At 29.9% G+C, this 22,416-nt stretch overlaps 1 protein-coding gene across 10 annotated transcripts; it reads right to left on the reverse strand.

The window, feature by feature from the left end:
* Positions 1-835: 835 nt before the first annotated feature.
* LOC126700363 (U-box domain-containing protein 35-like) lies at positions 836-16,507 on the reverse strand. 10 transcript variants are annotated; one of them, XM_050398473.1, is made up of 12 exons: positions 16,443-16,507; positions 16,229-16,302; positions 9,199-9,285; positions 8,021-8,251; positions 7,195-7,316; positions 6,993-7,114; positions 6,628-6,821; positions 5,478-5,797; positions 4,799-4,897; positions 3,262-3,690; positions 2,139-2,891; positions 836-1,435 (listed from the first exon to the last, which is right to left on the reverse strand). In XM_050398473.1, exons 4-12 carry the CDS (start codon positions 8,229-8,231, stop codon positions 1,253-1,255), a joined length of 2,433 nt encoding a protein of 810 aa, XP_050254430.1. In that variant the 5' UTR covers positions 8,232-8,251; positions 9,199-9,285; positions 16,229-16,302; positions 16,443-16,507; the 3' UTR covers positions 836-1,252. The 10 variants fall into 10 exon arrangements, with proteins under 10 accessions (XP_050254430.1, XP_050254424.1, XP_050254429.1 ...); XM_050398467.1 differs by having other exon boundaries at positions 9,195-9,285; XM_050398472.1 differs by having other exon boundaries at positions 9,191-9,285.
* Between the last annotated feature and the right edge of the window lie 5,909 nt (positions 16,508-22,416).

Consider the following 22,416-nt stretch of genomic DNA (forward strand, 5'->3'; position numbering starts at 1 on the left):
AGCATGATTACAAAAATACCCTTATTAACATGATAAAAAAAACAAAAAAAACCTCTAATAGATACTAATTAGTGACAAGAATATGTAATTAATATAACATAATTGGACCTAAACCCATTGACTTAAAATTTTGGGTCAAATAATTTCATTATATGTTATATTAACCTTGCAAAACCTTGCAATTTAAGTGTTCCCAAATTGCTACCTCCCCAACAATTTAAGTACAAGAATGTGTGGCTAATTTAATGTAACACAATTGGGCTTAAACCAAGTTTTTTAGTCAAATGATGTGCAACTAAACAAAACAAAACAAAATAAAAAATAAAAAAAATTAATGTGCCTATATGTTATATTGAGAAATTGAAGCTACCCTAACAATATTCCTTTTTACGCTCCACATGTCGTAATTGAATTTAATATGACTTTTATCCAAATTATTTTGCAAAATTTTAAAGATGCAAACAGAACCATCAGTCACAAGCATGTTTAGCATCACATTTCCGTTAGTTGAGTCAATTACAACTTCTAAAATATGTGCACAATTATTCAATTTCATAAGATCTCTCTCTCTCTCTCTCTCTCTCTCTCTTAAAGCCTATAATCTTAGTTTGATTCAACTGAAAATTGGATCTTAGATGAAGCTGCACTAACCATAGTAGCTAATATCGGATGACACAAAATATGCCATTTGATATTTTGAGACTTGCACTGCAACCACGTGGAGTTTATACATAATAATGATATTCTAGTAACATTGTTCTAGTAACATCATTTAAGTGTTGTGGAAATACATGTAGGTAGAAAAGTGGTGGAAATACGTGTGAGTAAAAAAATGTTGTGAAAATAAGCGTTGTGTTGATTAAATAACAAAAACCGTTGTTTAAACAACATAACCAAACAAACCTGTACACTTTCAAAAGAAAGATGTTCTTTGTATGTACAATCCATCTTTCAAATTTGAAACCACGTGCACTCTAATATGCAAAACCACATGGAGAAGTAGCACCTAAAACATTAACAGCTGACTTTTGTTTCTTGCTGCTTCTTTCCTTTTTTCCCCACAAAAAATATAATTACATGATGAGTTTTCAATTAAGGAATCCGCAAGGAAACAACTGTGTCAGCATTGTCCTAAATAATTATGAATGAGAAATGTCATTGGCCTCTAAACTAATCCACTATAATTACAAAAAGAAGGCTCATGATTCACTAACAATTGTCGATGTAATTCTGCAAAATCAATAGAGGATGGTTATTGGATTCCAGATTTCCACTCCACAACTGCAGAAAGAAGCGTGTAATTTGGTATCAGATTCTTATGAGGCAATGGCATATTTGTCATTGGAGATGTATCATTCTCTTCAAGCCATTGCTTTATTGCTCTGCGGTCATAAGTGTAACCATCCGCAGCAACGCAAGGATCGTCCATCACATCCTGTAACAAAATTAAATAACATTTCATTGACAAATTATTGCAAGAGGGTATTCATGAAGACAATGAAAGCTACAATCACTGTAGATTGTCAACAAACTAGTCAAGATCGGTCACATGTATTCTTTTTATCATTTACTTATACTAAATATAGGGGGTGTATAATTGAAGTTAAAAGAGGTTTATAGCTAATATAAATTAGCAAAAGCAAAAGGTCTATCAATCCCAATTTGAAATTGGAGAACTGAAAAACAGGAGTTAAATCTCAAATGTAATATAAAATATGGCCTTTTTAAACAAGCATTAGCCCAGACAGATCTATGTTTACACTACATCTGCTTCTTCCAGAATTACAAGACCTTTCCTCCCTATATGAGGTTGTACACTTTTACTTTCAGATTTCTAGGACCAACAGGTCACCATTTCCTGTACAAATAGTAAATACAAAAAAAAAAAAAAAAAGAAGAAACATATCTAGGCATTAGAATATTTTAAATTGGTACTCACTAGATTTAAACTGAATCATATTGCTATGTCCAGACTCATAAAATTCAACCCACTTGATGAATAAAATTTAACAAACATCCAATTAAATGTAACATGCAGCAAATCATTATCACAATATAAGTTTACAAGAACATTAGCATTTTTTTTTCCCCAAACAAAGAGCTATAAGATGTTGGCAGTAGAAGATTGTGCAGCATACCTTAAGAATTGGGCAGATGAAGTGGTTAGGAGGTGCAGATGGCACTCTGCAAGCTGAATCTCGAGCCCTATCAGCAACTTCTTTCAATCTCTCCAGTGCAGGAAGTACTTTCTCTTTCAAATCAGGTCTATCTTGACGCCGAAGCTCAGCACAGCTCAGTCCCATTTCAGCCAATTCCTTTGCCACCTCAATTGGCCAATTCCCGCCTTCTTGATCCAAAATCTCCAATAACTTACCATCACTTAAAGCAGTTTCCACCACATGGGCTAGTGCTATTGCTGGTTTTGCAGTCAGCAACTGCAAAATCACCATTCCAAAAGCATAAACATCGGACTGTGGAGATAGTATCCCAGTCCTTTGATACTCAGGATCTATGTAGCAGAGTGTCCCAACAGGCCCTGCGTAAGAGCATACAGTATACATAGAAGAAACATCTGATTTAAGCATTGTAGAAAGGCCAACATCACCAATCTTGCTCACAAGGTTATGATCAAGCAAAATGTTTGCTGGTTTCAAATCACGATGGATTATTGCTCTTGGCTTTGAGTTGTGAAGAAAGACAAGAGCTGAGGCTACTTCCCAAGCTATTCGGCACCTCTCAAACCAAGGAATGGGAGGTGAACCATTTTTCTTGAGCAACCTGTCCTCCAGGCTACCATTCTCCATGTGCTCGTAGACTAGGCAACCACGATCTTGACAGGCTCCAAGAAGGAGAAGTAAATGGGGATGCCGAATTTTGCTCAAGATATCAAGCTGAAATCAAATGGAAAACATAGGTAAGTATTCAGTCAATATTTCAGTTGGGGTAACCCTATGTTCCCCCCTTTTAAAGTTTTTCCTAACAGAATAACAGGACATCACAAGGTATAAAGATTACCACTCATTATTTACAGGAACACAGCAAAGCATATACTAAATTGCCTTCTAATTAGTTTCTTTCTTTGGTGAATAAGTGACAATGCACCTTGTAAACCGGAAACCAACTGAATTGCAGAAAGTGGGAAGGCTTAAGTGCTAAAGTGTATGCTTAAATATGTGTACATAATGATCAAAGAACTATTTTTGTTTCTTCATTCAATTGACACTTTTTCTTTTGTTCTGGGGGGGAGTCTTTACAGTTTACCTCCTGCAGGAACTGCTTATTTTTGTGACTATCTTCGGAGTGAAGAACTTTCACTGCTGCAGTTGTATGATGCAGATTGCACTTATAAACTGATCCATATGCCCCCATCCCTATTTTAAGATCTTCAGAGAAAGATGAAGTGGCAGACACAATCTCTTCCCATGTGAACTTATGGTATTGCTGCACTGGACCAACAAGAGCATTCTCAAACTTTTTTTTCTCTTTAGAATCATGAATAGCCTTCATCTCTGCTTCTCTCCGTTGGGAGGCTTCTCTTTCAGCACATTCTCTCACATATTCAGCTTCTCTTTTTGCAGCTTCATGCCTCTCTTTCTCTTGTCTTGCTAATTCTTTGGCTCTCTCCTCTTTGATATTTATCTCCTTGAGCTTCATTGCTTCCTCCATCCGGCGTTCACTGAGATTGTGTAGCTGATCAAGGAAATAACAAGAGCATGTTACTTGAAGAAATGAAACAATTAAGAGATAATATAAAAATAAGTACCTAGTGGACAGACTAGTCCAACTGTAATGTAACACAAGATAGAACATTTCTGTTACCCAATTAGCCATCAGGAGAAATAGCCACAACAGATATAATAATCACTAAGACTGATGAAGTACAATTAATTCAAACAAATAATTGGAAAACATTGATAATGCATTCCATCCTCCAAATATATCAATTAGAGAACTATATACCATTTCATCCCTCCAAAAGATTGCAATAAATTGTGTCCTAGAAGGATTTCCATGAATTTGTCAATTGTATATGACGTATTAGTTATTACATGTTCTACTACTTTGTTCAGTGCTCCTTTTTTTTTTTTTTTTTTTTTTTTTTTTTTGGGTGAACTTCAGAAAAAGGCCTGCTGGATGATGCTCCTTTGTATACAAAATAGATAAGCAAATTTATGAATTCACATTGCATATATTTTTGTAAATAGTAATGATATTGACTCCATATATGATTCCCAAAGGAAAACATTTAGCTTGCAATATAGGTAGACAATTTATAAATTCTAGAATTACAAAAAATATAAAATAAAAGGGTTATGAATGCTTACTATGATGGAAGTCATGGCAAGAGTTTGGTTACATAGTTCACGTTATATTAAATTTCAGATGGCCTGAATGACTTAGCTCAACTTATTTAATCATTAATCCTTAGCAATTGAGATCGGCTATGTGTATCTTGCTTCACTATTCATAGGTATGAATAAAGGCAGTGGTGCAGTGTGGGGAGTTTGTGGCTAAAAAATTTAAAGGTGAAGCTGAAAAATCATGAATCTCACTCTATTTTCTGTCTTTGTAGATACATTGTTAGAAGTATTCAAATAAGATATCAAAGATGAAGCAATGAAGAAGAAAGACAAGATGACTAAGGGACAAAAATAATTAATAAAATAGCCAGAATTCACCAGTCTGATCAAAATCCAAAATCTTGGAAAATCACTTATCTAACATGTAGCCAGCTTAGATGTAAAGAGAAACAGCAGCTAAAAGGATCTTTTGTAAACAAAAGAAAACCATAATTTACCTTCCGGGAAGCACCTATTGTCTCACTTTGAGCTATTGCATACATTCCTCGGACATGTCTGAGTTCTATTCTTAGCTTTTCCAGCTCAAAATCAATTTCCTGCCCATATAAGTGAAAACCAATGTGAAACTTCAGAAATACAAACACGTGTTGTATTGACTTTCAAATGTATATTGAAATCAACATATATATTATGGAAATTATTCTCTTCTCAGTCTTGAAAAAAAAAACTTCTCTCTCAATTATTTAGATAAATGCTTTTTTGCAATATTACATAGTTGTCAAAAGAGGGTGTTTTACACCTCTCAATCACCATAAACTATTCTCACATATAAAGAAAAGTAAAGCAATGACTCTTTAGCAATGTACAATTTCATGATTTCCAGAATGCATGTATTTTAAAACGAAAGGGGAAAAAAATCTTAAAAGGAAAAGGTTAGCACTACCTTTTATATTCATTAATGAAACTTATATGTCCTAATATTTTCAATGATGCCAAAGCTATATCACATACAACTTAAATTCAAATATATATATATATATATATATATATATATATATATTATTTCCATCCAAAGCACATGCAGAATCCAACACAATTTTCCAGCAGGTAAGCATTTTTGGACAGGAAGCTCATTAGCACCGATATACAAAATCAAAAGAAATTAGATAAGACTACCTGAGTATCTGATGAAGGATAATCGGTGAGAGCATCTAAGTTGGAAGCTTGATCAGAAATCCATGATTGATCATCTGTTGGCAAGGTTTTGCAACTATAGGCCCAATTCAATGCAGGTTCAGAATCTGCTTTATTGGGATAAGAACTCATATCGTCCTTCCTTTCCTCAACATCCAAGGACTGGCATCTAGAATGGTTTGTTTCAACTGAATTTGTTCCTGTCTTAAGAAGGTTGTGGTTAATAGTAGAAAGAGCTTGAAATCGCTGCATTGGTAGTGAAGGAGAACAGAAATGAGAGTGCGAAGCAACCGAAGCATAATCTGTGCGTGCCAGGAAAAAGAAGAAGAGATGTGTTACAACTTTCATCTGGTAAAACCACCTCTCATAAATTTGTCATCCTTTAAATTATGAGCCAATAATCCAATTTACTAAACTAAAATCCATAAAAGATTGGCAGATGTTTTCAAGTTTAGTTCCAATAGAGAGAGAAGAGAGAGAGAGAGAGAGAGAGAGAGAGAGAGGATAACTTAAATCCTAGTTAGAACTGTTGGCATGCTTTATTTAGTATTGAAACAAACTTAGGTCAGTGTAGGAATGTAACAAACCCTTTGAGACATTGTAATTAAAAGAGTAAAAAAGAAACCCCCCCCCCCCCCCCCCCCCCCAAAAAAAAATTTTGGAAAATTTGAAGCACTGCAAAGATGCATTGGCAGAATTTTGTGTTTGCATTTCTAGAAGCATATAGTATGCACAGCAATTAATTATTTGTATTTTTAATATGAAAAGGAAGTGCGTTTTCTGAAGAGTCTCTAAAGCATGTATTGCAGCTTTAAGCTGTATTCTGGCTTGCCAGCACCAGTTGCTGAATCCTCCATCATTTTGCTGATAGAATTGGTACTTTGAAGGTCATCCAATATAAATAATATCTTTCAACATCATGTTTATGTGCAACATCAGGCAAAAACATGTCAAAATTTATTAATAACACATTTATGCATTATGTAAGACAGAGTAATAAAGCAAGCAGCAGGAATCCTTAAAAAAGAAAAAATAAGTACATTCCTCCACAGGTTAGTTTGAAAATGCATTTTATACCATACTCTTATTCATTGAGCAGATGTAGCTCAGAACTTAAGCGAAGTGCATATACCTGTCAGTGAGCTGGAAGTGTGGCTTGACAAACTCTGGCTAGAACAACTTGTTTCACTACTGTCATCTTTAAAGCTTCCATTCATTTCTGTATTGGATGGGCGTACGGAAGACAACTTTCCTCTCGAAACAACATAGACTGTACAAAATCTTGGAGTGCTCGCTGAGATTTTTGAGGATAGACCCTTAAGTTTCCTTCAAACATTGATAGTATCTTGTTAACAAGAGCATTCATGATGCAGATGGAGAATTGAGCTTGAAAGCTACGTATGAAAGAATGCGATGATATTTCCAATCTGTTCTTTTAAAATAGAAGATGATAGCACAAATGATAGTACAGATGACATAAACATGCTAAGTAAATACCTTGTGAACAAGCCACGTGATGAAGCTCCTATGACAAGCTTGTGGATATCATGTTTAGCAACCTCCTCTGCTATTGCTTTTTCCACATCATCTGATTCAATAACTATATCATCTACTTCCACCTATATCCAGAACCAAGTGAGTTAGGATCCCATCCTTAAATTTATCCAAGATTAAATTTCAAAACACAAGATATATTGACCTTTTTCTGAGCGCACAATTTCTTGTAAGGAAGAAGCATTTGACTTGTCTGAAAATTAATTTCCTTTATATAAGCAGCTGCTACATCCTCCCGTACTTGTGAAAGCGGAATGGAATTTCCCACTGGAATAACATAGAGAAGATTATTTGGTGAAAACCACAGATTATTTTCTGTTGCTTAAAATTATATAATCAAAAGTGGTCTTTCTAAAGTTTGAAATTTAAACACTAGGTCAGTTTTTAAATTTTGAGAAAGTAAAGTGGAAGGATAGGAACATCATCAAATTACTTGAGAATTCAGCTTCCAGTCATAGGTACTTCTTCCAATTCCCCTTTCTTTTTCCTCAACTCTCCCATAAGGCCATAATGGAAAGAATTAATCCTTACACAAAACCCAATAGTAAAATTTACTAGGGATGTATTCAAACCCCAGACGAGAATGTCCACGTAAATTGTATGCAACATGGATATCCAAATCAATGATTTTCTGAACCATATTCATGCTAATGACCTTCAAGGTGGCAGAAATGGTATGAAATTTTCTGAAGTCAGCACTATTAGAATCCTGATCTATTTTTTGGGCAAGTGTAATGTTTCACATTTTGAATATAAACTTTATGGAAAATGGCATTACCAGATAGAACATTACTTCAATGACTACAAAAACTGAATAGACCTGTCCTTACTGTTTTTTAAAAGGGTAAAATTAGCCCTTTCTTATGTTCCTATGAAGTTTCTACATGAGTTAGGAAAATTTAACAAAAAACTGTTGAAGTCTACATATCATTTCCCATTTGAACGCATAAATTTGAAGGAACATAGCTTACTTTGTGTAGGAACTCCAGTAATCCTTTCACGGACATGTATCAGTTTGAAGATAACCTTTCCCTCAGGAACACACTTCTCCAGTGCCCACTTTACTACATATTTGCTTTTTTTCTTTCCATTGACAGCTACTGCAACCACTGAAGATAAGGAAGGCAAAGATGCAAGATTGTCAGCTTCTTCCTTTACACTTTTCTCCATTACTGTGGCCATTGTTGCTAACAGAAATTAACCTGTAAAATCACAAAGAAAACCATGAGAGAACAGTTAGTTGCAGCCATGGAGCAATAGGCAAACAAATATTCAGGATATATATCCTGAAAAATGAGGGGTCCCCTTGATTTCCAATTCATTCAAGAACTGTACAACAGAGATATTTGCAATAGCATAAAATTTTGTCCTTTTTTTTCTTCTTCAAAATCACCCACTATACATATGCCAAAGTCAAATTTTACAAAAGAAACATACAAAACCAACATGCCAAGGGCGAACAGAAGCATTAACGTAAAATCAGAACTGACAAATAAAGAATTTCCCTCTTTGTTGAAAAGATCATTAGAATATTCTTTTCTCTAAGCAAACAACGACAGACAACATAGAATCCAGAAGCAATACATCTCTAATTGCTCCAAAACATAATTTAAAAATAGAATTTCTGACCAAACCCACAGAGAGTGAGAAATGGATTAATATCATATTATAAATATAAATCAAATTCAAAGAACAAAACTTTCCAGGACACAGATAACGTTTTCCCAATGACAGAGAGACTTGACATCCAAATCCGAGGTATAAATTTCATAAAAAATACTACTATTATTACTACTACTCAAACTTCATGCTGTAACAAAAGAAATTCAAAACCCAAGAGCTTACGTAGAGATTTGAAAAGTCATGAAGTGGCACACAAATAATCAAAGAACTAGCTCAATGTCCATTCTTGAATTTTGAAACCCAGATGAAAACTTCCATGAAAATATGACTCAAACTACAGAAAACAAGAAACAATTTTGAAACCCCACAAGAATTCAGACCGACATACGGATAAAAGTTGATGAAATGACCAAAAAAAAGTTCAATGAAAACAACAAAATGCTTCAAATTCCCAGAAAACTGTGCAAAAGGAAATTCCAAAATAAACTTCCAAGGACAAAATAGAAATAAAACCATACATACCAACCAGCTTTTCAGAACTTCAAACTATAAGCCCACTTAAACCAGTCTTGAGAAAGAAGGAAAACCCATCATTCTCTCTCTCTCTTTCTCTCTGCAAAAACCATTTCAAATACTCAAACTCCATTTTGAAATAAAAGAAAGAAAGTTCATATTTTGACACCATTAAGAGAAGAAAAAAAAAAGTTTATTTTTGCATATTACATAAGGTTTCATATATGACTTTAAGATAGTACCCCCACAAGCTACCGTGCCGTAGTCTATCAAATCTTCGGGAAATTGTAAGGAACAAGAGGTTATTTATATATATCTATGTCCGGTTAAATTTTCAACTGACATTTGTTTTCAAAGAGAGGCATCTATCTTCCTAGCTAGACGCTAAGCTAATCATTACTTTAATCTAAGCTTACCTTATCTATAAGTACCACCTTTCCGTTTGAAGAAAATCAATGTCAAAAAATTATAATTAATAATAATAATAATTCATGTATTCAACTAGTTTTTTTAATTAAAAAAAAAGAAAAAGTGTTCAACTAGTTTATTTAAAAATTATAAATAATGATAATTAAGGGCCCAGATGATATTTTTTTTTATAATGCTAACAAATGTGGGGTTGTTGGTTTGTTAACGTGTTTTGGTGTTTCATGCAGTTTTTGACCTTGTAACTGCCCTACTGACCGAGGCAAGTTACAGTGTTACACACGGTGGCTTAAATTTTAGTTCCAAAACACGGTATTAGTTATAATTGTGAGATGGTAAAATTGTGTTTTTCTAACCACATCCAAAAAAAAAAAAAAAAAAAATTAAGGGTGTTTAGTAGAAAAATTTGAGTAACTTTGTTTAAGTATTTTTAATATAAGTGTAGGTGAAAAAATGTGTAAAAATATGTGTAAATACATTTAAAATGCTCAAAAAGTTACTTGAAATGCCCTACCAAACTGCCCTAAAAATCTTGAAATATGTTAGGAAATGTTTGGATGCACTAAAAACCGTGGAACGCATACTTGGAATTGGAAATTTGGGACTAACCACCATTGCAATAATGTGTCTCCTGCGCGGTCGGTTACTGAACTTCACGTGTTTTAGAATCAGAAGCTACCTGGAATTTTACGTTAAAATTTTAAGGTTACGCGTTTTCTACAGATTTTTTATATACCCCTTAAGAAAGTAACAAAGTTAATACATAGCCAGATTAGAAAAATGTTCTGTTGAGCTTGTAGCTAGCTAGTATATTACAATCTTCCAGCATAATTTAGCAAAGATCTGGGAAAAATGTTTACCAAAAAAAAAAAAAAAAAAAGATCTGGGAAAAGGTTTCAAAAACTTTGGCCAAAAAAAGAAAGAACAAGCTGTGCTAAATTGGGTTACTAAAACTTTTTATTAGGAATTGCTATATTAGCTTACAACTTTTTTTGGATGATGGAATCTCTATAAGAATACGAGTAAGAGGTAAGGAATATACGAAATTACCTAGTAATTCAATCATTCATGCTTTATACATGTATTTTCCTCTCTTCTTCTTCTTTTTTTTTTTTTTTTTTTTTTTTTTTTTTTTTTTTAACTTTCCCACAATTTTTTCTTAAATTAAATAATGATTTATCCTCTCTTTTTTCTAGTAATAATCCCTAAGCTTGAATTTCTTTAATAGTTTAGTGATGCAAGTATTCATATAAATGATAGCTTTTCAATTAAATCTCTGAAAAAGAGGAGAAAAGAGCTAACAAATTGGTCCTTATCAATTAAGTCTTGGATACCTATCTTTAAATTTCCTATAACATTGTAACATGTCCATAGATAAGCCTAAAGTCTTTCTAAGTCAACTAAATATCGATTTCGTACTTAATTTTTATGTTTTGGGAAAACAAATTCCCACCTCATGTTTCACAAATAGTAGTATTTGATTAGATGGTAAGTTGGACTAAAATTTAGCTTCCCTTTCATGTCAATTTCGCTCATTTAATGTGACTAAACAAGAGACAACTGGATTTAGTCCATCCAAAAAAAGAGACAACTGGATTTAGATTCAATGGGCACACACATAGGCCCCTCAAATTGTTGTCATGAAAAGGATTCCTAATCACATTTCCCCCATTGAGTGTTTTTTTTAAAAAAAAAAACTAGAAATCCTTTTCCCCTTGAGTTTAATTGAAATGTAAGTATATATTAAATTGTTGACCTTGGAAAGCTGCATATTTTGTTGGCGGCTTATGCGACTTTCAAAGAAGGATAGGGAGACTTGGTCTGTAAGTCTTTTTCTATTGAGTTACAGGGCTGAGTAATCACTTTCATAGTACCGAATGTTATAGAATATTCAACACATAACAGTGACAGTGAGATGCATGTGTTTATTAGTTGAATAGTTTAATCTCGTTTACTACTTAATCAAGAAAAGATTGGACAAAAATGCTCTATCGTCGCTGCTTCCATAGCCCTATTATACATTTGGACTAGTCTTGCATAGTAAGTGATGTACATACCTAACCTAACAATTAATGGAGACAATGAACCTATCTTGAATGTGGTCTCTAATTTACTTGACTGAGTTTCGTAACAATGCGTCGATTTTGATGGGTACGTACATGTAGTTATAGCTCCTGATGACTTTTGAGCTAATCTATTAATGAACCAAGAATATTCTAGGTAATTTATTTTTGAAGCAATATCCTAAAATGCAAAATCACTCAAAGGTCTAAGTTCCCGTGACTAAAATTGATGTTATCTAGCTAAGCATCGTGTGGCACATGTCAATTAATATACTTTTAAGCCTTATCAGCAAAAATGAAAAATAAAAAAGGAAATAAAAGGAAAACCAAAAAAATTCTCAACCTCATTAAATGAATATTTAGTATTGACATATCATAATTTGAGTTAGACAAAAGTTTGACTACAAATTTAGTTGTAGTCTAAGGCTACAAACTTAGTTGTCACTTAAGGTTACAACTTTAAAAAAATTAACATTTTTATATATTTTACAAATTTAACCATTAGATTACATATTCTTTACGCTCTTAAAACAACATAAAATTTTGTGACAATCGAATGTTATTTAGTACATGATATATGAACCTATTTTTTATACGTAATTTTAAACTATAAAACTTGCAATTTAAACAATAAATTGATGACATAGTTATTGATTTTTAATTTTTTAGAAATTTTACAACTATGGAAGATATAAAAAGAAAATGTAATTCAATGATGGATTTATTAAAATTCACATCTAATAAAAAAATATTAAGTGAAGTTGTAACCATAGATTATAACCAAGTTTATAGCCAAATTTTATCAATTCAAATTAACTAAATAACTGGACAGTATATTTGGGGCAAAATTTGTAAAATTATATTATTTCAATAATTTTTTATCTAAATAAATACATTATTTTAAAGCTATTTAGGAATCTAACCTTTTTTTTTTTTTAATTCAAATTCAGTTTCAACGATTTTATGCGTTGAAATCGTGTTTCACTTAAAATTCAATTTGAAAACATGATTTAGTTTATTACCATGATTATATGTATACTCTGTATTTGTTTTTGGGCTTCGAGGCTAAAAAGTCTTTGAAAGTTCAAAGTTCAAAGTGAGATGGTTCTTAATTTCGTTTGACCATTCAATCTTCACCTAATACAAATACAATTTTTTTTTTTTTTTTTTTTTTTGAGAAGATAATACAAATACAATTGGTAATACATAATACTGTGATTGACCAAATTTTAAGCTTACGCCGTAGATTTTTGAATAAGAAATTACAAGTGTAAATCTGACCATTGTCCATAGCCTACAGGACACAGGCAAAAAAACAAAGGACACTAGAAGCAAGAAGAAGAACTTTTAGTCAATAATAAATAATGTATTGAGATTCATCGATTCTTTGACTGCGTTGGAATTTGCCCATACTATAGTACTAGTACTGTTAATTTGACAGCTGTTTCACTCGTTCGTGACTTCGTGGTCCTTCAGATTGGCACTATCCTAGAAATATACATCACATAAGATTATATAATTTTAAGGGTTGTTTTACTTGTTTGTGGTCCTTAGAACTTTCATAGAACGGCGGTTTCTCAAAAAAAAAAAGAACTTTCATAGAACGTTGCATTGAGACTTAGGGTAGTTTCTTTGGTTTAGTCACTGTTTATGTGTGTTTTATCCTATGTCTTTTTATTATTTTGAAATTGTATTTTTGTTATTAACTTGGGTAAATAGATAAGGGTGAGATGAATAAATCTTATCTACCGATATTATGTTTTTATTTGAATCTAAATGTTAGGTCCGTATAATTTGTAAAGTCATGTATTTATATATAAGTTGCTTGATGCTGAATAATAAAAAGTAGGCAAAAATATATATTATTATTGAGTAGAGTAGTTAATTTATTAATTTGAAGGTTTTGGTTCCCTCAAAATAATCAACAAAAATATTGGGTCCATATTCCATAACCATCACCAAAATGTGTAGTTCAAAATATTTTATAATACTTATTACGTATTTGAGATGTTGAAACAAGAGAGGGAGACAAGGTAAAGGAAAATTAATAGAGGAAAAATGTTTATATGAGCAAAATATGTATTGCTAGATGACAAGTATGAACTCTAAGGGTGAGTCTAGTAATTCCTAAGTTCTCATGAAATTTGTGAGGTCCTGAATTCAAAACTCCAAACCTACATTTTGAAACTACCATTAAAAGATTTTTCCCTATAATTGTCTGATATGTACGTTGGCAAAGAAAAAAAAATTACATAATTAAATACAAGTTTTAAATACTTAAAGTCCTACCGGGAAAAACATGTTTAACTTTGACTTTTTCAACCCATTATCTATATCTATATCATAGGTTCATAACTACATCAAAAAAGTTGGGTCATAAGAGTTGCGGTTGCATTAAATGATTGTTTTCTCTCTATGAAAAGTCAAAAAAGTTGGGTCATAAGAGTTGTGGTTGCATTAAATGATTATTTTCTCTCTATGAAAAGTGGCAACATTCTCGTTAGTTATTATGAAAGTGTTGGTGTAATTATTTAAATAAAAGAAACTAGTGTTGTTGCATTTTACTAATAAAAATGAATGAATATTTATATTCATAATTTTGTAATTACAAAATTTATTTTGAAATATTATACCCCATTAACTCAAATAGTTGGATTCAAGTGATAGCTCAATATTGGTAATGGTATCAATTGTAATGTCATATACCTGTGGTTTAAACCCTACCACCCCCTTCCCCATCATAAAAAAAAAGGTTCAATATTAATTAATATCTCATTAACCATATTATCTTTGTAATTTATATTGTTATTATATTGAGATTAAATTATTATAATAAGTTACATGCATTCTATCTCTATATAAAAGAGTCTTACCACTCCTGAGAAGTGTATCTAAGATGCCTTTTGGATGTATGCACACTCAAATGTGGGGAAAAAAAATTGATAGATGAGAATACAAATATATGGTGAGCAATTTTGTATAGATTATTATGTGGGTAAATAAAGGTATTGATTTGGGGGCGTTTTGTTCAGTTTGTGGTGTAATGTAGACTCATGAAGCTTATAGTGTATATGCCTGTGCTATTGTATGATGGGAGCAATGTGCTACTTATCGATCCCGCTACATCAATTAAAACATGTAGCATATTCTCTCATGATGGTGAGAAATGCCTTAAAGAGAACGAGATTTCCTTACTCGTATAAATCATAATTTGATATATATATATATATACACACACACTACTAATATTACTATAGTAAAATTTCTCAAAAAAAAAATATATATATATATATATATATTACTATAGTAAAATATTTACACACTAGTATTATCCTGGTGCGATACATGGTTTGATGAAGATTCATAAGTAAGATAAAAAATTTAAAATAATTAAAATTAAATTATTAAATAAATAGTAATAATAAATTATAAAATAAGTAAATAATTTTAATGAAAATAATTAGACTTTTTTTGGACTTTGGAATTTAGACTTTTTTAGTGTTTATATATTTTTATATTTTAAATTTTTTTTTGTACTTTTTGTTAATTTCTTAATATGAGATATGGAATGAGTTTGATCATTCCTATTTGCCAAATAGGAATGATCAAACTCATTCCATATCTATAACCCAAATAGTATTTGGGTTATATTTCATCTATGCCCTAGCGAGCACAAACAATAAGGGCATGTTTAGTAAACTATAATAGTCACTTTAATATAATAGATATTCTTATGGTATAACTATTTGGTTATTTGATTATGTTTTTATTACTATGAATAGTTATTCCTTATGAATAGCTATTTTTTAAAATGAGAAATAACTATTCATTATCAAAAGCATTGAATGTCTAATCCTTAACCTTATGTAATAACCTTTTTACAAAATTTCCTAAAAAGCCATTAATTGCCACATCTTCAAAGAGAAAGAAAATAAGCTAGATCCTTGTATAACTTTTATTTTCTCTTATATAACTTTTATGGAGTTATTAATTTTTAAACAAAGAACATATATATTAATTATTAAATTTATACATAATAAGCTAGATTCTTCTCCCACTTTTTGTTTTTTTAAAAAATGTTATGCTTTTTTTTTTTTTTTTTTTTTGAAAAAAGTTAAGCTAGATCCTCAAAAAGTGCAAATATAATTTTATAAAATAAGAGTATTTTAGAAAATTTGACTTAAAAATGATTTCATTCCACCTTCTTTTCATACTCTACCAAATTGTGGATACATATTTAGGATTCTATTCCTAAATGGTCACCAAACTAATAAATAATAATACTTATTACAAATTAATGAATAGTAATACTTACTACATTCCAACTTAATGTATTCTTTGTAATGTTTATTCATATATATTTCCATGTAATAATCATTACAGTATACCAGAGGTACCCTAATAAACAAAATAGTTCCTCAATACCGATTTTTTTCCTAATGATAGTCTAATTGAAAAAATCAACACACTCACAAATCAAATATAATAACCAAAACTGAAAATCAAAACATACACAAAAGAGTTCAAAAATTGAGAATAAAATAAAAAACTTACATAAGAGAACCAAGAACTTAAATCAGTGTCCATTGTTTTCCTTCTTTATAGTAAACTTCCTTTAAGATAATATCCTGCACACAAATTCAGAAGTAAAGAATAATAAGTAAGATGAATTTATTAGATTAAAACATAAACATAAGTTGCATTTTGAAAAAAATAAAAAATACAACAACATGGGATGTATTGTATGGGATTTAATTATAGGGACAACCTATTGGTTAAGAGAGATTGTATCGAAATGCCATGATTGAATATATACAAGTTCTGAAAATTTTGATAACAGACTTTTAGTAGGAGTAGAATTTAAATTTATAGAACTTAGATGATAAAACTTTGTCTAAATTAAATTATTGTTAAATCTCATCCCTTAGTTAAGAGTTTTGTAGCTTAATATCCTAATAAAATATTAATTTAATAAGATGCAACTTGAGGAAAAATAAATAAATAAATGTCGGTTGTGTCATGTGTGGGATTTAAGTTTAGAAAATTTTTAAAATAGTATTTAAATTTGTTTTAAATTATTATTAAATCATGCAACTTGAGGAAAAAAACAAAAACAAAAATGTGGTTTGTGTTGGATTTAAGTTTACAAAATTTTGATAATTGATTTTTAGTTTGCATTGAATTTAAATTTGTTTTAATTTTGGGAAATTTTGGGAATCATTTTTAGGATTTAAGTTTAAATTTTCTTTAGAATAGACTTTTAGTTTGAATAGGATTTAAATTTGTTGAAATTTAAATGATAAAATTTTACCTAAACTAAAAGTTCTTAAATATTATCCCTTAATTGAGGAAATATATCCTATCAAAAAATAAATAATTAATTTACTAATTAATGAGATATAGTATAAAAGATATGGACCAAATATGTAGTCTACTCATTTAAAATTCTATTACCAACATTTTCAAGTAATTGTTTTGATTATATTTATGTGTAATATGTTGCAAAATTAATGTGATTTTGATAAGTGGCTCATTAATTATTAAGACATTTAATTTACTTTAGGGGAAATTCTATTAAAGTTTCAAAAAAATCTCTAATTAACTAGATAGTTTTAATGACATTAGTAAAAAAAAAAAAAAAAAGAATCAAAATCTCACATTTCTTTACGTCATTATTCTAATATATTTTTTTAATTGAGTTTTTAATTCTTAAAGATTCCCTATAAAACCTCATAAATTTACAACATCCATTAAAATATTGTCACCTCATATTTTCTTTTACTGGTAGAATAAATAATTCTGGATATAAACATAACCATAATATATCTCTATCAACAAAAATTATAATTATCAAATTATAAATTTAGAAAAAAATCAAAACAAAGAGAAAATATAGTATTTTGTTGAATTTTCTTGTGCAAATACTGGATTACTTACTAGTATAATACAAAAATGAAAGTTTTTGAATTTTTATTTACTTCCTTTAAGGTTGTCACATAAATTTTTGAAAGCTCAAAATTTTCCATCTCAACATTTTAATATATATATATATATATATATATTTAATTTAGTTTAATTTTTAGAATTATAAATAGTATTATGTTTGGTTTAAACTAATTAAAACTTGTCCTTTCTTTTTGATAAAGTAATCCAAGACCAAATAAATCTTGACTAAATTGTCTTCTCTAAAGAAACTAAAATTAAATTAGGTATTTATTTTTGGGTCAGGTTCAAGTTACACTTAGTGTAAGTCTAAGCAATATTACACTAACCAATTATTTATTATTAAACTCATATTTTGAAAATCCAGTGGATGAATTAAATGTTCTATACGTTTTTAACAAGTATGCCAATTTTCATGCCAATCGGATGTAATTTACCATTCGATTCATAGACTCATTTTTTATGCATTATTTTAAACAACAAAAACTTGAATCTAAACAATTGATTGATGACAATAATATTAATATTTGATCATTTTTAAATTATGTAAGTATGGAGAATATACGAAGATAATGTAATTCTACAGTGTATTTATTAAAATTCATATCTAATTAAAAAAATATCAAGTGATGTAACATTACTTAAAGTTACACCAGGTGTAACTTTAACCCAATCCTTTATTATTATTTTTATTATAAATTCTCTAGTTTTACTTTTTTTTTATATATATTAATTTAATATATACTATCAAATATATATATATATATATATATATATATATAAGTTTTTAGTCTATTGTATGGTTAACCACTTGATATATATATATATATATATATAAAAGTCAATACTTCAAAATATTTGCTGCTTCTTTACTTTATTACTCTTTGAATAATTTAAAAATCTAGAATAAGCCTACTAAGTAATAAAGTAAAGAAGAAGTAGATATTTTAAAGTATTGACTTTTACACAAGATGTAAACATGATATTGAATTTATATTTTTAAAATATCTTTATTGAATTACATGTTCTATGGGTCTGTTTGGATAAAACTTATTTTGTTGAAATTGAAAACTGAAAACTAAAAACACTGTAGCAAAATAATTTTTAAATGTGTGAATAGTACCGTGGGACCCATTTTTAATGAAAAAGTTGTTGAAAAGTGTAATTTGTGAGAACAGTGCACGTATACACTGTTCACTGTGAAAAGTCAACATTTGCGGTTACTGTTCAATGAACAGTGCATGAACAGTAACCGCATTACTCCAAAACGCGTGAAAACAAAAAAAAAAGAAAAAAATAACGAAAACGTAGCTTCACAAACGCAGACGCAGCTTCAGTGGAATCCAAACGGACACTATATGTGCTTAACATGCATACCAATTTTCATGCTAATCAAATGTTATTTACCATGCGATCTATAAACTCATCTTTTATTAATTATTCTATACTACAAAAACTTAAATTAAAAAATTAATTGATAATATGACTATTGATCTTTGAACACCTTGAAGATTTTCAAGTATGGAGAGTATATGAATATAATGTAATCCAACAATATATTTGTCAAAATGCACATCCAATAATAAGTTATTAAATGGTGTAACAATAGTTAAAAGTTACATCTAGTATAACTCTAAGTAATGTTACACCATCCAATAACTTGTTATTCAATTCATATTTTGAAATCGATGTGTAACTTTAACACAACTCTTTATTATTATATTTTTTATTATAAATTCTCTAGTTTTACTTCTTTTTTTTTAATATATACTATCAAATATATATTTAAGTTTTTAGTGTATTGTATGGTTAACCACTTGATATTTGCTGCTTCTTTACTTTATTACTTTTTGAATAATTTAAAATTCTAGAATAAGCCTAGTAAGTAATAAAGTAAAGAAGAAGCAGATATTTTAAAGTATTGACTTTTACATAAGATGTAAATATGATATTGAATTTATATTTTAAAAATATCATTATTGAATTACATGTTCTATATGTGCTTAACATGCATGCCAATTTTCTTACCAATCAAATGTTATTTATAATGCGATCCATAAACTCATCTTTTATTAATTATTCTTGTGAGGATAGGTAAACCGAGCACGTTCATTGGGTTATGGGCCATGCTCGAGGACGAGAGAATATCTGAGGATGATTGAAAGGTTTGTATAGGCCTAGGAGAATGGGCCAAGGAGAAAGGAAGAGGGTGATGGAGTGACCGGGGCCCCTAAGGAGCCAAGCTACCTCGAGAGATCTTGAGGGGGTTAATTACTTTGGGGATATAAACTTTAGGGAAAGTAGTAGATTTGGGCCTACAACAAAAGAAGAAATATCTGAGAAGAAGGTTTCTACCACCACATTAAATGCACTACACCAAATGAACTAGCCGTATTTATAGAGATATGACACTTGAATAGTATCATCCCAGCTAATATCTCCTCACAAAGCTTCCAGGAGGTCCAAATGGGACAAGCATCCAAGAAATTTCTTAAGAAACCAACAAGTGGAAGGCTGAGATGTAAGTGTAAGGGACTATATAAGTGAATGACCACCACAAAAATGGGGCATGTAATCTAAGAAGGAAGAAAAAAAGAAGAATACCCTATATTTAGATAAACTTGATTAAATACAAGAACATCACATCCTTGGACTCGACTAAGTAGCGTTATTTCTATCATTTTTACGCATTTAGTCTTATTATTATAACTCCTGTCAACTTTGGCCCATATTGGATTTGCTAGGACTTTATCTTGTAAAACCCATCCTCTTACAAATACATTGTTTAGGGCCTGTTGGGCTATCATCCACTGTTCCTAGTGGGCTGAAGCTCCAATTTGGGTCCTTACAATTCTAAACTACAAAAACATGAATTTAAACAATTAATTGATAACATGATTGTTGATCTTTGATCACCTTGAAGATTTTCAAGCATGGAGAGTATATGAATATAATGTAATCCAACGGTATATTTGTCAAAATGCACAATCCAATAATAATTTATTAAATGGTGTAACAATGGTTAAAGTTATAACTGGTATAACTCTAAGTAATGTTACATCATCCAATAATTTGTTATTGAATTCATATTTTGAAATGCCATTGAATTACACGTTCTATATGTTCTAAACGTGTATGCCAATTTTCATGTTAATTAAATATAATTCACCATTTGATCCATAAACTCATATTTTATACATTATTTTAAACAACAAAAACTTAAATTAAATAATTGATTGATAATATCGCTATTGATCTTTGGTTATATTTAATTTTGTAAAGATGAAGGATATACAAAGATAATCTAATTCAGCCGTGGATTTATCAAAATTCACATTTAATTAAAAAATATTAGGCAGTGTAATATTACTTAGAGTTACATTGGGTGTAACTTAAACTCAACCCTCTCTCTAGAGAGAGAGAGAGAGAGAGAGAGAGAGAGAGAGAGAGACAAGTGTAACTCTTTATTAATGTTACACCAATCAGTTACTTCTATTAGACTAATATTTTAAAATTTTCACTATTGGACTATACACATTATTAATATTCTTTTTAACACACACACACACACAAAATTTGTGATAATTGGACGTTATTTATTATTCGATCAATAAACTCATATTTTAACTTAATTTAAAATACAAAATCTAAAACTTAAAATTTAAGTATTTTATAGATGAAATAATTATTAATCTTTGATTATCTTGAAATTTTGCAAACATGTGTGTATAAGAAGATATGTAATCCAACCATGGTTTTGTTCAAATACACATCTAATAAAAAGTTATTGAGTGATGTAATATTATTAAAAGTTTTAACAAGTGTCACTTGAGTTTATGGATTAGATAAGAAATACTATTTGATTAATATAAAAATCAATGTGCATGTTAAGACCAAATTGAACATGTAATTAAAGGTAAGATTTTTAAAATTTTAATCCAATAAAAATTTATTAAATGATGTAGTATGAACAAAGACTTATATCAAGTATAACCATAGTTATTATCTTGGGCTGGCCTCGCCGGTTAGACTAATGATTTGATACCTATATCGGTTTGATATTTTAATTAGATTATTTTAAGCACATTATCTAGTTAAATCCAATTAAATGTGGTGCCCTAGTGAATTCTTTGTAACCTGTTCAACTTGGACAAGTTTTTTTAATATTGTTCAAGTTTTTCATGTATTCCAAATTAGTTGTCTACTTAAATTTGAAAATAAAAATTATAAATATTACAATTTTTGTTATTTTAGAAAAAGAAAAATGCTATATTAAGGACAGAAATTTGCGATGATTTCAATAATTTTGTCTCTTAATTTTTATAATGTTATTATGAGAAATTATAAAATTTCAAAATGGTTTAAATTGATACTGCTCTCGTCCTAACTTATTGGTTCTCTATTTAATCCCAAAATGTAGTACTTTTTGAATGTCAATAAACAAATTTTCAAAGTTACCCTGACTTCATTTAACAAGTCAACCGTTATATCACTAGAATTTAAATTAATGAGAATACTTTTGAAATCTTGCACGTTTTTAACTGAAAGACAACACATTAAATTACATTCTTATTAAAAAGAAGAAGAAGAAGGATTTCCTAAATAAGACCAACAATAACAACTAGCCTTTAAGCATGCGCTCATGCGCGTGCTCATAGACTTTTCTATTATTTGGGTAAAGATTAATAATTTGCATTTATTATAATTTGGGATTTCTACTTTTTCTAATCACAAAAAAAAAAAAAAAAGTGGGGTGAGTTTTGTAGATTGGAGGAGTTTTAAAACTAACAAAAAAGTGA

The sequence above is a fragment of the Quercus robur genome, chromosome 9, assembly GCF_932294415.1.
Source record: "Quercus robur chromosome 9, dhQueRobu3.1, whole genome shotgun sequence".
NCBI lineage: Eukaryota > Viridiplantae > Streptophyta > Magnoliopsida > Fagales > Fagaceae > Quercus > Quercus robur.

Excerpts from the sequence above, each read along its gene's own strand:
- LOC126700363 (XM_050398473.1), bottom strand. The coding sequence starts at position 8,231 with ATGGCCACAGTAATGGAGAAAAGTGTAAAGGAAGAAGCTGACAATCTT. Across the intron at positions 5,798-6,627 it reads CACTTCCAGCTCACTGACAG|ATTATGCTTCGGTTGCTTCG; the intron begins GTATATGCACTT and ends TGGCACGCACAG. Across the intron at positions 1,436-2,138 it reads TCATCTGCCCAATTCTTAAG|GATGTGATGGACGATCCTTG; the intron begins GTATGCTGCACA and ends ATTTTGTTACAG.